The sequence below is a fragment of the Parathielavia appendiculata genome, assembly GCF_033297405.1.
Source record: "Parathielavia appendiculata strain CBS 731.68 unplaced genomic scaffold N657scaffold_6, whole genome shotgun sequence".
NCBI classification, from domain to species: domain Eukaryota; kingdom Fungi; phylum Ascomycota; class Sordariomycetes; order Sordariales; family Chaetomiaceae; genus Parathielavia; species Parathielavia appendiculata.
The window spans coordinates 298,721-314,235 of NW_026944225.1; the positions used below are offsets into that span (position 1 = coordinate 298,721).

The window sequence follows — 15,515 nt, forward strand, 5'->3', positions numbered from 1 at the left end:
CGAGGAATCCGTCTAATCAGCAGTCCGTCAATCAATCAGCAGTCGAGCGAGATGGTGTCGGAAATGGCGCCGTTTTCCGGTGCCGAGGATTTTGTTGTCGGCCTCATCGGCATGGGCGACATGGGAAAGATGTATGCCCGCCGGTTGAGCAGTGCCGGTTGGAGGTAATGTCTGAGAGCTTCCATATTCTGTCTCAGCTGCCGGGTCGCCAGCGAGGCAGAAATACCTGTCAGTCGGTGGTTATTGCTTATCACCCAGCTTCCGGAGCTGTTGACTTTGGTAAGTCGTTTCTCGTCACATCTTTCCTCGACACGCAGCATCCCCTTGCATGATGACTTGAGCGCATTTGGCTAGAGTATCGTTCGTGGCACATCCGGTCAGCCGTCATGGCCCCGGTGACTGCTGCGGGCTTTCCATGATGAAAAATCTCAGCTACCTAACATTCTTTGTCTGAAGCATTATCCCTTCCCACACGAAATCTCAGCTTGACCTCGCTCTGTACGCCGGCTGACTCGAGACAGACTTGTTGATGACCGCATGGCGTAGAGGCTAATCAAGCGGGTGGGCTGCAGGATTATGGCCTGCGACCGAGAGGAAAAGTACGAGGAGCTGGTCAAGGAGTTTGGCAACCATGTACGGCCGTGCATCTGACCTGATCTCCGCTGCGGACCAGTGCTGAGATCATATCTATAGAAGAATGTACAAATTCTCCGCAACGGTCACCTGGTGTCTCGCGCCAGCAACTACATTATCTACAGTGTTGAGGCGGCGGCCATTGGACGTGTCGTTGCCCAATACGGTCCTTGTGTGTGCCATTCCATGACTGCCCAACCTGTCCACACGCACGCTCGAATGAGCAGAGCTCTTACCAGTTCCTAGCAACGCGTCTCGGTGCCATTGTCGGCGGCCAGACCTCGTGCAAAGATCCAGAGATCAAGGCATTCGAGGAGCACTTGCCCAGCGATGTCGACATAGTCTCCTGCCACTCCCTCCACGGACCCAATATCGACCCGCGGGGCCAACCCCTCGTGTTGATCAAGCACCGCGCCTCGGACGCCTCCTTTACCAAGGTCGAGGCCGTTCTCCGCTGCCTCGGCTCCAAGCACGTCTACTTGACGGCCAAAGAACACGACCGCATCACGGCCGACACGCAAGCCGTCACCCACGCCGCCTTCCTCTCCATGGGCAAAGCCTGGCACGCCAACCAGCAGTTCCCCTGGGAAGGCACGCGTTACGTCGGCGGCATCGAAAACGTCAAGATCAACCTAATGCTGCGCATCTACGCCCAAAAGTGGCACGTCTACGCCGGGCTCGCCATCCTCAACCCGGAAGCGCACAAGCAGATCAACCAGTTCGCCAAGTCCACCACCGAGCTCTTCTACCTCATGCTCGAGGGCCGCCGCGACGAGCTCCGCGAGCGCGTCTACGCCGCCAAGGAGAAGGTCTTTGGCCGCGAGGACAGCCCCAAGTGGGAGGGCAAGCCGCTGCTGCCCGACGGCGTGGTCGACCGGTTCAGCCTGAACCCCAACGCCAAGGGCAGCACCCCGCCCCTGCCGAATAACCACCTCTCGCTGCTCGCCATGGTCGACTGCTGGAGTGCGCTTGGGATCGTCCCGTATGACCACATGATATGTTCGACGCCGCTGTTCAGGCTGTGGTTAGGTGTTACCGAGCATTTGTTTCGCACGCCGGGGTTGCTGGATGAGTGTTTGAGGGTGGGTATCGAGGATAACACCTTCCGGCGGGATGATTTGCAGTTTACGATTGCTGCGTCCGGGTGGGCAGAGTGTGTGGCGCTGAGGCAGTTTGAGACGTGGAGGGAGCGGTTTGCCGTGACGCAGAAGTTCTTTGAGCCGCGGTTTGAGGGGGCGGTCGAGATTGGGCAGGCCATGATTCGGGCGGTGTTGGAGAGTGATAAGGAGTGAGCGTCGTTAGGGTGTGTGCTGTTTTCAGGGGCAAAGAGGAATTCCATCAAGACAGGAGGCGGCGCGGTAGTTCAGCATGCTACTGATTCTACGAATGCAGTCGACACACAGGTGAAACCTGGTGTATCTGTTAGCATGGAACTTACTCCTCTCCTATGTTCTCTTACTTTATAAGTTGTTCTCTATCTTCCGCTCATCCTTCTTATTTATCTCTTTTATTTACCTTCAAATTTTCCATATAACTATCTTGTTTTCTCTATTTATCGTCTTTTCTTTCTTTCGTTTTATATCTCATCGTCCTTGAATTGCTTCTTTTTCTTATTATTTTCTACTGCCTTTCTGTGTGCCATCTAACGAACACACCGGGGTCGTTACCGTTCCCGCTATTGCCGAAGCAACTCTGCAATCTCCCTCAGAAGCGTACTCGTGTCATTCGAGTCACCATTGGAGGCAGGTTCCTTCCAAGCCTTCCAGGCAACCCAGACTTGGATACAACTCAAACCCAGGCTGAAGATGCCAACCGCAACCGAGATGAGGGGAGCGGCCAAAGCCACAGCAAAGGCGTTGCTTTCGGATGTTTGCCACTTCATCCTCCGCTCGAACTTGTTCCGTGTCGGGCGTTCCTGCGTAAACTCGTGCAGAGCTGCAAGCCGCTCGCCCCAATACCATCATCAAGGTGCTCTGCATCGTCAAATATCTTGTACCCTTCAGGCTGCGCGCAGTCTTCGTCAAATCCGTCTTTGGTTCTCAAGCGCTCGGGGATGCAGCTTGACCTGTGGTCGACGAAGTGGAAGAGATTGGTTTGGATAGAATGGAGGGTCTCTGCAAGGAGGCGCGGCGGGAGGCAGCCGCTACTGAAGGTTAGAGGTATGATATGACGAGGCTTGCGAATGGAAGTGTAAGAGGAAGAGGAAGATAAGAAAGAGGAAGAGGAGGAAGAGGAGGAAGAGGAGGAAGAGGAGGAAGAGGAGGAAGAGGAGGAAGAAACTTGACACCCTCTTGAGACAAGCCAACATATTAGCGTCCTTGTTGAGTTCCTCCCTTCTTAGACGGTCTAACTGTGCCTTGATAAGGCTATATAGTGGAATAGATTTAAGGTCTGCCCGTCAGGATGCAAATGGTCCAAGAGCTGATGGTGAGCGATATTGTCGGTGCCCCTGAAGGAAAGGTTGCATCTTGACTTGAGCTTCCATGCTTTATCGACTTTGTGTCCGCCATGGCCTGCTTGACGGCAGCGGATATGGATGAAACCTTTGGGACGCATCTCGAAGCAAGGTCGACGAAAGACCCGGTCGGCTGCCACCCGTGGGCCGGCGCAGTGCAATCCAGCATGAGCATGGCCCGCACCTATATGAGCACTGTTAGTTCCAACTGCCTCGTCGAGCAAGGCACGCTCATCCTGGTCCTGAGTTGCTCGCTGACCTGGTCTAAGGTGAGCCTGGGAGCACTGCGGAGGATCTCGGCTGTAAGAAGGATGTCATTGTGTGTGATGGGATTCGTATGCTCGGAGTCGGATTTTTCAACCTGCAGAACGTAGACGTCGCCGTCGCGTGCGATCAAGCTGTCGTACACCCTGAAATATCAAGCGCGTAAGCGGAACTTCCCACCAGCTCCGAAGCAATCTGGGTTCGATACGTATGGTTTGTCATGATGGTCTCTACCCCTTCGCCCTTCATTTGTTTGTTAGTTCGACATTTAGCACATCTCGGTGAAGCTGACAAGATACAGCAGCAGTAAAGAAAACGCGAATTGGGACGATGAAAAAAGTGAAAAAAGGAGAAGGAAGAAGGAAAAAAAGAAGAGAAGAGAAACGAGGTAAATATAGAAATGAGAAAGAGAAACAGATAAAAAAAGGATAGATAAAAAGAAAGAAGAACGGAAGGAACTTAGGATTAGAAGAAGGAAGAAAAAAGGAGAAACGAAGAGAAAAAAAAAGTATAACTTGGGGGAATAGATAAAAAATAAGGAGAATAAAGAGATAGAAAGATAAAGAAAATATAGAAGAAAGAAGTAAAGGAGAAAAGAAGAAACGTAAAGTAAGAGAATACCTTAAGAATGGAAGATATATAGGGAGGAATGTAAATAAATTGAGGGGGAAAGAACAAAGAAATCTTAGATCACCAAACCGAGCTTCTTTGTCTTAAGTCAGGTTGTATGCTACCTGAGTAAAACAACCAAGGGAGCGTTGGGTTAGAGTGTACTGATGGGTAAGGATGTCTTTCAGAAGAAAATCTGAACGGCAATCTCTATAGAGCCGGCGGTGCCCATATGCAGTCCTCAGCCCTATTCGCCCCTCGTGCATGCAGAACTTGAATCTTGTTAGGCAACGCTGTGGAGGGCTAAGACTGACTGATGGCTTGCGCAGACACTGGTGCTTGAAGGGAGGAACAGAGGTGAGCAAGTGTTTCTGAAAAGCCACAACTACGGGAAGTCCTTCACCTCTTCTATCCCAAAATTCGCCTTCAATCCAGCATGAATAGATGCACCCAATGGCTCAATTCTCATGACGCTGCGCCGGTAGTGTGCTTTGGATCCTCTGCCAATCGGACAACCATGAGCGCGAGCCAGGGGGTGTGTGTGGCTTGGTTCAAGTTGTGAGGCTTCAGCTGAGAAGCAGGAACCAGCTTTGCAGAGCACCGCCAGGAAGAACCGCGCATGAGGTACTAACGACCAATGTGCGGGCACACCCGCTGCCGACTAACCGCCTGATAACTCCATTATACCAACTAGTTCCTTTGTTAAACCCCCTCTACGTCGACTACCCGTTTTGGTATTCGTTCACACCTCACTAGTCTTTTTCTTTTATATATACTCTTCCCCTCCTTTCGTTCTCTTTGCACCTCTTATTCCTTATTATTCCTTACTAATATTTTCCTATTATAATCTTATGTTCAGTTTATCCTTCTCTATTTTCTTTCCCCCCTTCGCCCTTTTTATTTCTCTCCCCTTTCCCCCCTTTTTTCTTGCGTTTCCCATTTGCTTGTTTTCTCATTGTCTCTATCTTTTCATAGTCTTTTCGCATCATCAATATTTTATGGTGTTTGTTGTCTATAGTAAATTGTTCTTAATGATGCTAACTATGCTGTTGTGGTGTTGTTAGGGGGCTCACTGACATCAACACAGTTTCCCCGACTGTGTCCTGGCGGCGATACCTCCAGAACAGTCCAAGGTATTCCCACATAGATATGTTAATATGTTTCTTCCACGGTCGTTGAGGTTTGTGTTCGTAATGTTGATGTCACTGTTGGGTTGGAGATATAAATTGTAAGGTAAACTAGTCATAGTCAGATTCGTCACAGTTGTCCCTGCACTTGGCAGGTGAACTATGAACTTGTGCTTCTGTATATCAGGAATAGGCAGCCATTTCCAAGTCTGAATTTTGAAGAGACGGGAATCGACCGAGCTATGGAGGTCGGGGCATTTGAGTTTCACACCAGCACCGCATGATAAGGAACTTGGAAAGCTTCTACACCACTTGTACTTGATATGTCGAAGGCAGACCAGGCTTGCTACAACACAAATCTGGCTAAACAACTCAGATGAGATCCCTCTGAGAACCTCTAAGTACCCTCAAGTGCCCCGTTCCGCGCGTGCCACCTTCAACGCCGCAGCAAACGCCTCGACGAACCCAATGCAGTCCTCAAACGTATTATACAACGGCGCTGGCGCAACCCGAATCACATCTGGCCTCCGCTCGTCCACAATCACAGCCCTCTTTTCCAACTCGCGCATCACCGTCTCCAATAAGCCAGGCTTCAGCATCAAGCTCAATTGCGCGCCCCGCTGTTCCGGATCGCGCGGCGTGATGATCCTAAACAAGCTGCTCTCCTCCTCCCCGACGATCCCCTCCTCACCCAGGAGCAATTCCTCTAAGAACGCCGTCAACCTGACCGACTTTTCCCTCAACCTGCCCACCCCACCAGCCTCGTGAAACAACTCTAACGACGCGCTCAAGCTGGTAATGTCCATAACACTCGGATTACTCAGCTGGAACCCCGCAGCCCCCTTGACCGGGTGGAACTTGTTGGCCATGACGAAGCGCGTGCGCTTGTCGTTGCCCCACCAACCCGCAAGCCGGTTCGTGTAGCCCTCTTCGGGCTTCTCGTCGGTGATGGCGCGCGTGACGGTGCTGTTGCGTGAGTGGACAAACATGCCGGCGATGCAGCCCGGCCCGCCGTTGAGGTACTTGTAGCTGCACCAGGCGGCGGCGTCGACGTCCCAGTCGTGGAGGTGCAGGGGCACGTTGCCGACGGCGTGGGCGAGGTCCCAGATGACGAAGATAGAGTGTTTGTGGGCGTGGGCGGTGATGGTGGGGATGTCGAGGAGCTGGCCGGTGTAGTACTGGATTCCGGGGAGGAGGAGAAGGGCGGTGGACGAGGCGTGGGCGGTGATGGCGGAGATGATTTCGGACGTGGTGAGGATGTTGTCTTCTGGGGAGGACGCAGAGGTGAGGGTGATCATGGAGGTGGAGGGATCGAGCCCGTGGTGGCGGAGTTGTGTTTCTACGGCGAACTGTAGGGAAGGCGTTAGGTCTGTCTTGAGTATGGGCGAGGCCAAGTACTTACGTGATCGCTGGGAAACGCCTTGCTCTCGAGCATGATTTTGTGTTTGCCGTTGATGTCGGGCCGGTAAAAGGCAGACATGAGAAGATGAAGGTTGGCTGTCAGGGTCTGCATGACGGCCACCTCGGCCTCGGAGGCACCCACGATGGGCGCGATGAGCTGAGCTGCGCGCTCATCTGCGTCAAGCCATGTCGGAAGCGGTGACCCCTCCAGAGGCTTGAAGTGCCCTTGCACACCCTGGGTAGCCCATGTCGCGAGATACTGGTTGAGGCGGGTTTGGGTCCGCTTGGGCTGGAGACCCAGCGAGTTCCCACAGAGGTACACGCACTTGTCTGTGGTGCTTCCGCCAGACCCAGCATCTATGGTAGCTAAGGTCAGGAGATGTCATGATTAGCCCCCTGAACGTAGAGTAGAGTTACAATTCTGCCAGAACGTGGAGCCTTCACACCTGAGTCGGGCAAGCGGGTACTCGCAATCTGGTTTACGGTCGGGATGTTGAACTCGCTGCACGTAAACGTGAGGGAGTCTTCCCGGTCCAGGATCCGAGCTCTCTCCCTTGCGCCCACGACGGCGGAGGCATCAGAGGAGCTCATCTTGCCACGGTACGGCAAGTTAGACAAAATGGAGATACCTATACAGTTGGGTATCTTTGGAGGCAGGTACTCGGTAACAGTCGAAGACTGGTCTTTGGGTTTTTCTGAACTTTGAACTGGCCACTGACAGAAAGCAGGAATAGGTGCGTTAGCTAAGCAAACCAAATCGAAGGATCGAGGGAATTTCTCGATGCTCTGTAACTACCTGACACTGTGTAGTGTACGCGTACAAGGTTCTCCAAATCCATCTCTGTGGGTAACGCGCGGTCGATGCATGGTGAACGTGCGGGGCAAAACCACCCCACCAACAAAGCGGCGTCATCGGCTTTGCGCCGTTGTGCCGATCTTGTGCCGCTGCCAAGAGTCGGAGCGGCAAGCAGCGGGAGCCCCACCAAGTGGAATGTTCCAGGCTGGCGTCCATTCTTTTCCGCCTCTCGTTATGTACAGTATCAGGAGGATGGCTCCATTTTCGCCAGCCGCCGTTGGCGTCGTCATTGTCCGGTTGAGTACATTTGTATGGGAAGGACGAGGAGGAAACGGATCTCTTCCTCCTCACCACCCTTTCCTCAGCCCTGTGACGCGAAAGGACCGAGGCGGGGCCGTCAACCTCCGACGCCACCCGCTCAAACGCCCCACCCCCCATCCGACCCGGCCGGAAGGAGTCCCGGCCTGAATCACGCCATCCCGGCACGATGCGGCGGCATCAAAAGCCAGGGGTGCCCATTTGGTCGTCTCAGAGGGCCTGTTGGTGTGTTCTGCGAAAACACAACACAGCGACATAAGGAAGACAAAGAGAAACGAAGTCAAGAAAACGCTTGACCTGCGTCGGCTTGCAAGTTTCTGGATGCTTTGACTAATCGGAAGCATGGGGAGTTCTGCCTTTTCTGGCAAGATCTATCGTGAAGACTTCCATCAGTGTTCATGGAGATACCACTTAGGTCAGAGCAGCGCTCCCTTCTCCATGTTTATGGCCAGATGCTGCAGCCCGATGATGCCCGTCTGCCGTGATGGCCGACAGTTGGAGTCGGGTCGGTCTGCAGCACCCGAGGACACCTCTCGTCCTCTCGAGACCGATCTGTTAGGTCGCCCTGAACCACATGGCGTGCTCCAGGTGTCAATCAACGGTTGACAAAGGGGAAGGGGGTGGGAAGCCACTTTGATCAAACTACCAAGCGTTGCCTGGGCATCATTACGTATAAGGTAGACCGCAATGCGCAAAGTCCTTCCCTCAGGTTAGGTACCCAAGGTAGTCTCGGCCAAGAAGTCAAGGTACGTCCGTACACGTACACGTACGAGGGTCTGAAAATCATATCTGAATCCAGTTGTTTATTTTTGTTTTGCAAAGCGGACCGTAGCTGCTAAGACGCAGGTCAAGGTGCCGAATCATGGCGGCGCAGCCCCAAAATGGAGTATAATCAGGGGGGAGTCTGGAAGGGCTTGGCAGGAATGGACGCTTGCAGCGGCGCGCCGAGCGCCAATTGCACGCAAACCCCGTGACCAACCCCCCGTCATTTCAATTCAGCGTTGGGAGTCTGGCTGCCGGCACGAGGACAACAGAGCCTTTCCACCGATCCATCCGGGAATCGCGATCCGGAACGCGCTTCTTGTCCGGGGCTGCAATTCGATGCCCGAGATTTCGGCCGGCACAGCAGCGGTCAGTTCATGAGCCCGGCCAGGTCTCTCGTGACGTGTTAGGCTTGCCCCTTGTTCCCCTCGAGGTCCCTCATGCAGCAGCGCTGTCGACCCAGGCATCCCTTCTGGCTCCAAGAAAATGCGTTTGCTGGATTTGCGAGGCGGGCCGGCCCCGTGCAACGTCAGGAACAGGTCTGCGGACATGCATTGCGAGAAGTGATTTCCATTACCCCCATTTTACTTGATGAGAGACGCACTTTGTCTGGCATTAGGGGACTTGGAATGACGGGGCCAGCTGATCAACCACAGCGGAGTTGGGTTCTTGCGTCCAGGGCCTGTCGCTTTTACGTATTTTTCTCAATCACGGGACCAGCTCGTGCGCCGAGACCCCTATTCGGCTGGGACACTACGCGACACGTGTAGGTGTAGGTTCGTTCAGAACTGCCGTTCGTCTCTGGCTGACGAACTGGTGATGAGCCCAATCCGGTCGTCCATACTACCACGGTCATTGAATTGGGATCCTCCCCCGTTGATGAAGGCGAAAGAGCGGTAAGACAGGGCGATGGGTTACACAGCCAACGATCTCGTTACTTTCTCATCTCAAAATACGGGTTGATGATGGGTAATGGATTGGTAAGAAGCCGAGACAAGCGCAGAGCCAGTTACTGTGTTGTACCGTGAGCTACACGTCGCTTTCTCACGCTCTGGTCAGCCATCATTCGAATCTACCTAGACAGATAAGAAAGGTAACCGACCTAGATAGCTTGCTTGGTCACCGCCGGCAGCTCACCTCGGTGGGGTTCGATCCTCGGTGTAATCCCTATATGCCAAGTCCGCGGGGAGCATCGAACCAACACCCCCTTATGAGGCCTTCAAGAATGTGCGACGAGGTTTGTCCGTTCCTGAGGCTCAATGTAAAGTGTTGCCTTACCGGAGTAAGGAGCGTTGATTTTAGGTACTGTGTGATTAGCGAATCAGCTGGATTTGCGTGTGCAGGTCTTGGAGGAAACGTATGGGGAAGAGCGCAACTCGCAGTGAGTCTGCGACAATGGAAACGGGTCGATAACTGAAGATATGGGGCTGACAGAGACCAGGATGCTCCGTTGAGGGCTGAAAAACCCTTGAAGTCCCGAGCACACTCGATAGGTACCTCGTTTCTTAGTACCTCTAGAGCCTCGATATTTTTGCAAATCAAGTAATTCCCGTCTTCAGCGAGGTACAGTACTTGACGGACAAAGTAGCAGAATCCACCTCATTCCCATGTCAGAACCTCGAATAGCCGCTCTTCAGGTCTGGCAGTGGCAGTGTGGCACCAAGGTACGTACCCTTTGGCTTAAAATTCAGGTACGAGTCTCGTGACCCAATCAGCAGAGGCTTTTAGTTGCCCGATCTGGCCTAGGCGCCCGGATTCCGTTTGTCAGAGCGCCGCAGAATGTCATCACAACACCTGGCAATGACAGGCAACTCCTTCCCTTTGGGAATTGCCGTTCATGGATTGGCAGCGGAGACGACGGGCACAGTGCCAATCCGCGAAACAATTATTCAAAGCATTCCGTCGTCGTCCGAGATGGAGAATATAAATGGGTGGCGTGCGCTTCCCATCCGCTCAGATGCCGTATTGCGAGGTTGCGTCCATCTTCCTGTCCATTCCAATACCATTAGTCTATAACTTGACTCAACGCCGCAAAAGGCGAGACCCAACACCCTGAGCCTTGTTTCGGACACTCCTTGTCGATTTAAGTTCTGCAACCAAACACCACGGACGGCGTTATCTCCTGTGCAACATTCCGCTACCGCAAAAAGGTACGGCACCTTGCTTTACCCGGGACCTGGCCGGTGACGTCGAGCAGATCGATCCACCCAAACCAAGCCCTCCCTCAACACCGTCCCTTACATCTCCATGCGCCCCTGCTCCGTCTGAACCTCAGCCTTCCCGGGTGAGGCGAAGCTGCTGGCCTTATCAGTCAGATGCAAGGCTGTCTCACCCCGGGACACTGCACAAGTCCTGCACCGCCGTTGGAGATGGCATCATGGCGAAATGGCCCATTTCAAAGTCAGAACTTGCCCAATTGCAATGCAGTTCTTGCATCTGGGCAAGTTAAGCCTTGGGATGGCAATGCCTTCTCGTATTGTGGATCTGGCGGCTGCCCAAGTGCCAATTCCTTCCAAAAACGGCAGGCTGACGACATATCGCAGGCATTGCTTCTGGTTTCAGACAACAGCTGAATCCGCTGTCTCGTAACCTGATTCTTAGCTTGCTTTCGACCGAATCGCGGTCTTTGACTGCCAGTTCTTGGCCCGGTGCAGTTACCGCGCTTTGTTCAACTGGACCGACCCCTGGCTTGTCCCGCCTTCGCCAGAGGTAAACGAAGAAACTCCCTCCTTGCCTTATCGCGTTGCATTCTGTTTCGGCAGCAGCCAACTCCTTTTCCGTGCCTCCTTCATCCGTCAGAAACTAATTGCTTTGCGATAGTCAAAGCAAGCTTTCGATTCGATACACACAACTCGCACACACCACCAGGCACTGCCAGGGCATAGTCGTCATCAAGCTCATCTCCAGCCGAAAGCAGGTACGTTGAGACTATCAAGTGCACCGCCAACCGGCACATTGCACATCCAGCAGATACGAGTCGAATGGCTGGGACACCGAATTATCTTATCTCCCCTTATCTCGCGGGAGTCACAGCCGAGGACAGGCACAAACGGCCCGGGAGCGGTGAGCAAGTGCGGAACCTGCTCTCCCGGAAACAAGCAACCGCGTCACTCTCACCACCGAGTTGCCCATGTTCCGATTGGCAATTTGGCGGACGGATGTCGACGCCATGTTGACCCGTGTCACTCTCCATTCCAGTGCCACGGCGCTCGTGGTGTTCCTGGATCACCCGATTCCAACGGTAACGGTGTGTTGACTTGATAACGGGGGGCCAGGGGACGGGGCAGGTCGTAGCTGACGTCCTTGTCCTTCCCGCAATGTCAAACCTGCTCGCTGCCGTCAGCCATCGGGGTCTTGATAAGGGCCAACTGCTCGCCGCTGCCGCGAGCAAGCAGCACAACACAGAGCACAGACACATTCCCCGTTTTGACAACGATATTATGTTCCCGGGCCTGTTGTCCCGCTATACAAACCCAGCATTTGCACCTCCCAGGAGCCTCCAGTCTCCCCATTCCCTTCCTCATGCCGGACCAACTCATGCATGTTCAGCATAGTTGCTGGTGGCACTTTCCCGCTTGCAGACATCCTAGCCTTCTACAATCATCATGGCCGGCGTTACAGTCCAGCCGCCCCTCCGCACCCCTGTCGGCGGCGTCGGCAGCGGGCGCCCCATCTCTGGCTTGATCATCAAGACTGACTTGCCCATGTCTAGCTTCCCCGAGTACGTGGATCCATTTGCCTCGTCCGACGAGACCGTGATGGGTTCGCCCACAATCATGAGCGTCGCACATCGGCTTGTCGAGAAGGTTAAAGCCGATGACCCTGGGAGGCACCCTTCGCCCCAGCCGACACATGTCAGCTACCCGGGCATGCCAAAGGTGAACGGCAATGGCCACAGGGTTTTGCGCTCCGCCACTGTTGGTTATGTCGCGCCGGAGTTCACAGGCAAGAAGGAGCAGATGAAACTCGGTTAGTACTTTTGAGACAATAGGTGTTATTCTGGGTTGGTTTTACTGACGTTGCTGTACAGTTAAGGAGTACATCACAAAATGCGGGTGGATCCCAGAAGCCCTGATCGACGAGCAGGTGGCCTGGTTTTACAACGAACTGGGTATCGACGATGTTTACTTCCAAGTTGAAAACCCAGAGGTCGTTGCCAAGCACATCACCTCTCTGTATGCTGCCAAGATCGCCGCCTTTTCGCGCGAAGACAAGCGTGAAGAAATCCGCCTGGACATGGAGGCGTCGGACCACGCCATCTACATCGACACGAGCGAGCCCGGCAAGACCGCCATCGACGGCCCACGATATGAGCACCGCCTCGAGTCCAAGTACTTGGACGGCAGCGACACATCAAAACGCTTCCGTGTCGAGACGTTCCGGTCGCCCGGTGTCATCGGCCACGCGGATTCTAAGGCGACGTTGCGCTGCTATTTCGTCTACCAATGCCAGTTCGTTGAGCCGAATGCCGATCCTAAGGAGACCAGGCTCGAGGTCATCAGCGACCGCATGTTCCTTGCCAAGGCAACCAAGAACACGAGGCAGATCTACCAGGACATCATTGAAACCTCCGTGAGCAGGACCGGCCCGGTCATCGAGGTGTTCGACATTGAAGGATCGCGTGAGAAGCGGTTGGTCGTCGCCTTCCGGTCGAGGACAGCAAGAGGAATGTTCAGCGCCCTGAGCGACCTCTATCACTACTACGGTGTTACGAGCTCTCGAAAGTATGTCGAGCAGTTCTCCAACGGCATTACGGTCATGAGTATCTACTTGCGGCCCGCACCGAACCTTGATTCGAAGTATCCGCCAATCGAGGAGTCAATCCACCAGATTACCAAGGAGGTTTCGCTGCTGTACTGCATGCCCCAGACCAAGCTGCACAACATGTTCGCTTCCGGCGAGCTGAGTCTGCAAGAGACCATCTATGCGCACTGCGTGTGGGTTTTCGTGCAACACTTCCTGAACCGTTTGGGGTCAGAGTACGCTTCACTGATGGCAGCGCTTGACCCCAAGAACAACGGCCACGCCGAGATTCTCTCAAAGATGAAGAAGCGTCTGCGCACCGAAACATTCACTCCCGACTATATCCTCGAGATCATCAGCTCCCACCCGGAGCTCGTCCGTGCCCTGTACGCCTCGTTCGCCAACGTCCACCTGAAGGTTGGGCCCGGCTTTGACCGTCACTGCATCGCGCCCACTCCCGCCACGGAGGTCCTCTCGGATGCCAAGCTGAAGGATAAGATTACCAAGGATGTCTCTAACGAGTACGAGGAAATGGTCATGACGGCGTTCCGCGTCTTCAATAACGCCGTCCTCAAGACCAATTACTTCACCCCAACCAAGGTTGCCCTCAGCTTCCGTCTCGACCCGTCATTCCTCCCTGAGATCGAGTATCCGAAGCGGCTCTATGGCATGTTCCTCGTCATTACCTCAGAATCACGAGGCTTCCACCTGCGCTTTAAGGACATTGCTCGAGGGGGCATCCGCATCGTCAAGTCCCGCAGCAAGGAAGCCTACTCGATCAACGCTCGCAATCTGTTCGACGAGAACTATGGCCTTGCCAGCACGCAGCAGCGCAAGAACAAGGACATTCCCGAAGGCGGCTCCAAGGGCGTCATATTGCTTGATCCTAAGCAGCAAGACAAGGCTCGTGAGGCGTTTGAGAAGTACATTGACAGCATCTTAGACCTGCTGCTCAAGGCCGAGACACCGGGCATCAAGAACCCGATTGTCGATCTTTATGGCAAAGAAGAAATCCTCTTCATGGGACCGGATGAGAACACGGCAGACCTCGTTGACTGGGCGACGGAACATGCTCGCAACCGCGGCGCCCCCTGGTGGAAGTCATTCTTTACTGGAAAGTCTCCGAAGCTTGGGGGTATCCCTCACGATACCTATGGCATGACAACTCTGTCTGTGCGCGAGTATGTGAAGGGCATCTATCGCAAGCTCAACCTGGACCCATCAACGGTCAGGAAGATGCAGACGGGTGGCCCGGACGGCGACTTGGGAAGCAATGAGATTTTTCTCAGCAACGAGAAGTACACGGCCATCGTTGACGGCTCGGGTGTCTTGGTTGACCCTAATGGAATTGACAAGGAGGAGCTGCGCCGCCTTGCGAAGAAGCGCCAAATGATTGCGCACTTTGACCTGTCCAAGCTGTCCAAGGATGGCTACCGGGTTCTGTGCGAGGACACCAACGTCGCCTTGCCGACTGGAGAGGTTGTCAACAATGGCACGGCTTTCCGGAACACATACCACCTTCGAGACACGGGTCTGACCGACATGTTCGTGCCCTGCGGCGGTCGGCCCGAGTCGATTGACCTGGTGTCAGTGAATAAGCTCATCAAGGAGGGCAAGTCGACAATTCCGTACGTGGTCGAGGGTGCCAACCTCTTCATCACACAAGATGCCAAGCTGCGTCTCGAGCAGGCCGGCTGCATTGTGTACAAGGATGCCAGCGCCAACAAGGGTGGTGTGACCAGCTCCTCGCTCGAAGTGCTTGCATCTCTGAGCTTCGACGACGAGGGCTTCGTCAAGCACATGTGCCACGACGCTCAGGGTAACGCACCCGAGTTTTACAAGGAGTACGTCAAGTCGGTGCAGGAGAAGATCCAGGAAAACGCCCGGCTCGAGTTCGAGGCCATCTGGCGCGAACATGAGCAGACGGGGGTACCACGATCTATCCTGTCAGACAAGCTGTCATTGGCCATCACGACGCTTGATGAGGAGCTGCAGCACTCGGACCTGTGGGAGAATGAGACGGTCCGGCGCGCCGTGCTGGCGGATGCCCTGCCGAATCTGCTGATCGAAAAGATCGGCCTCGACACCATCATCCAGCGTGTGCCTGACCCGTACCTCCGGGCCATCTTTGGCAGTTACCTGGCCAGTCGGTTCGTGTATGAGTGTGGCAGCTCGCCGAGCCAGTTTGCGTTTTATGACTTGTGAGTTTCACTCCCTTTTCCTGGTATCAATTCTAGCGGGCGCTGATAGTGTCAATAGCATGTCCAAGCGGATGTCCCAGATCCGGTCGTGATTGCGGGCGTGTAGGGTAAGGAGCATTGTCAGTTCTTGGTTAGGCGGTTTGGCGTACAAAACACCGCAAGCAGCGTTAGAGAAACAAAACCAAAAAGAAACCATGGGCGCCGAA

At 54.1% G+C, this 15,515-nt stretch overlaps 4 protein-coding genes across 4 annotated transcripts; 2 read left to right on the forward strand and 2 right to left on the reverse strand.

Annotated features, from left to right (window-relative positions):
* Positions 1 to 25: 25 nt before the first annotated feature.
* On the forward strand, positions 26 to 2,105 carry N657DRAFT_645127 (Prephenate dehydrogenase). The gene is made up of 4 exons (XM_062792888.1): positions 26 to 164; positions 573 to 633; positions 694 to 805; positions 880 to 2,105. The coding sequence occupies exons 1-4, from the start codon at positions 64 to 66 to the stop codon at positions 1,923 to 1,925; spliced, it is 1,320 nt and encodes a 439-aa protein (XP_062647324.1). The 5' UTR covers positions 26 to 63; the 3' UTR covers positions 1,926 to 2,105.
* A 3,390-nt stretch (positions 2,106 to 5,495) lies between these two features.
* Positions 5,496 to 6,856, reverse strand: N657DRAFT_572535 (kynureninase; the record flags this gene model as incomplete). The annotated part of the gene is made up of 2 exons (XM_062788895.1): positions 5,496 to 6,437; positions 6,491 to 6,856. Coding segments are annotated over 2 exons (1,308 nt in total), but the record flags the coding sequence as incomplete, so codon positions are not given.
* Positions 6,857 to 11,077: 4,221 nt separating this feature from the next.
* Positions 11,078 to 11,876, reverse strand: N657DRAFT_414819 (uncharacterized protein). Its single transcript, XM_062787257.1, has one exon. The coding sequence runs from the start codon at positions 11,781 to 11,783 to the stop codon at positions 11,379 to 11,381; it is 405 nt and encodes a 134-aa protein (XP_062647326.1). The 5' UTR covers positions 11,784 to 11,876; the 3' UTR covers positions 11,078 to 11,378.
* Positions 11,877 to 11,970: 94 nt separating this feature from the next.
* On the forward strand, positions 11,971 to 15,313 carry N657DRAFT_573212 (NAD-dependent glutamate dehydrogenase; the record flags this gene model as incomplete). The annotated part of the gene is made up of 2 exons (XM_062788947.1): positions 11,971 to 12,334; positions 12,396 to 15,313. The coding sequence occupies 2 exons, from the start codon at positions 11,971 to 11,973 to the stop codon at positions 15,311 to 15,313; spliced, it is 3,282 nt and encodes a 1,093-aa protein (XP_062647327.1).
* Between the last annotated feature and the right edge of the window lie 202 nt (positions 15,314 to 15,515).

Excerpts from the sequence above, each read along its gene's own strand:
- N657DRAFT_414819 (XM_062787257.1), bottom strand. The coding sequence starts at position 11,783 with ATGTGTCTGTGCTCTGTGTTGTGCTGCTTGCTCGCGGCAGCGGCGAGC.
- N657DRAFT_645127 (XM_062792888.1), top strand. The coding sequence starts at position 64 with ATGGCGCCGTTTTCCGGTGCCGAGGATTTTGTTGTCGGCCTCATCGGC. Across the intron at positions 634-693 it reads TCAAGGAGTTTGGCAACCAT|AAGAATGTACAAATTCTCCG; the intron begins GTACGGCCGTGC and ends TCATATCTATAG. Across the intron at positions 806-879 it reads CGTTGCCCAATACGGTCCTT|CAACGCGTCTCGGTGCCATT; the intron begins GTGTGTGCCATT and ends ACCAGTTCCTAG.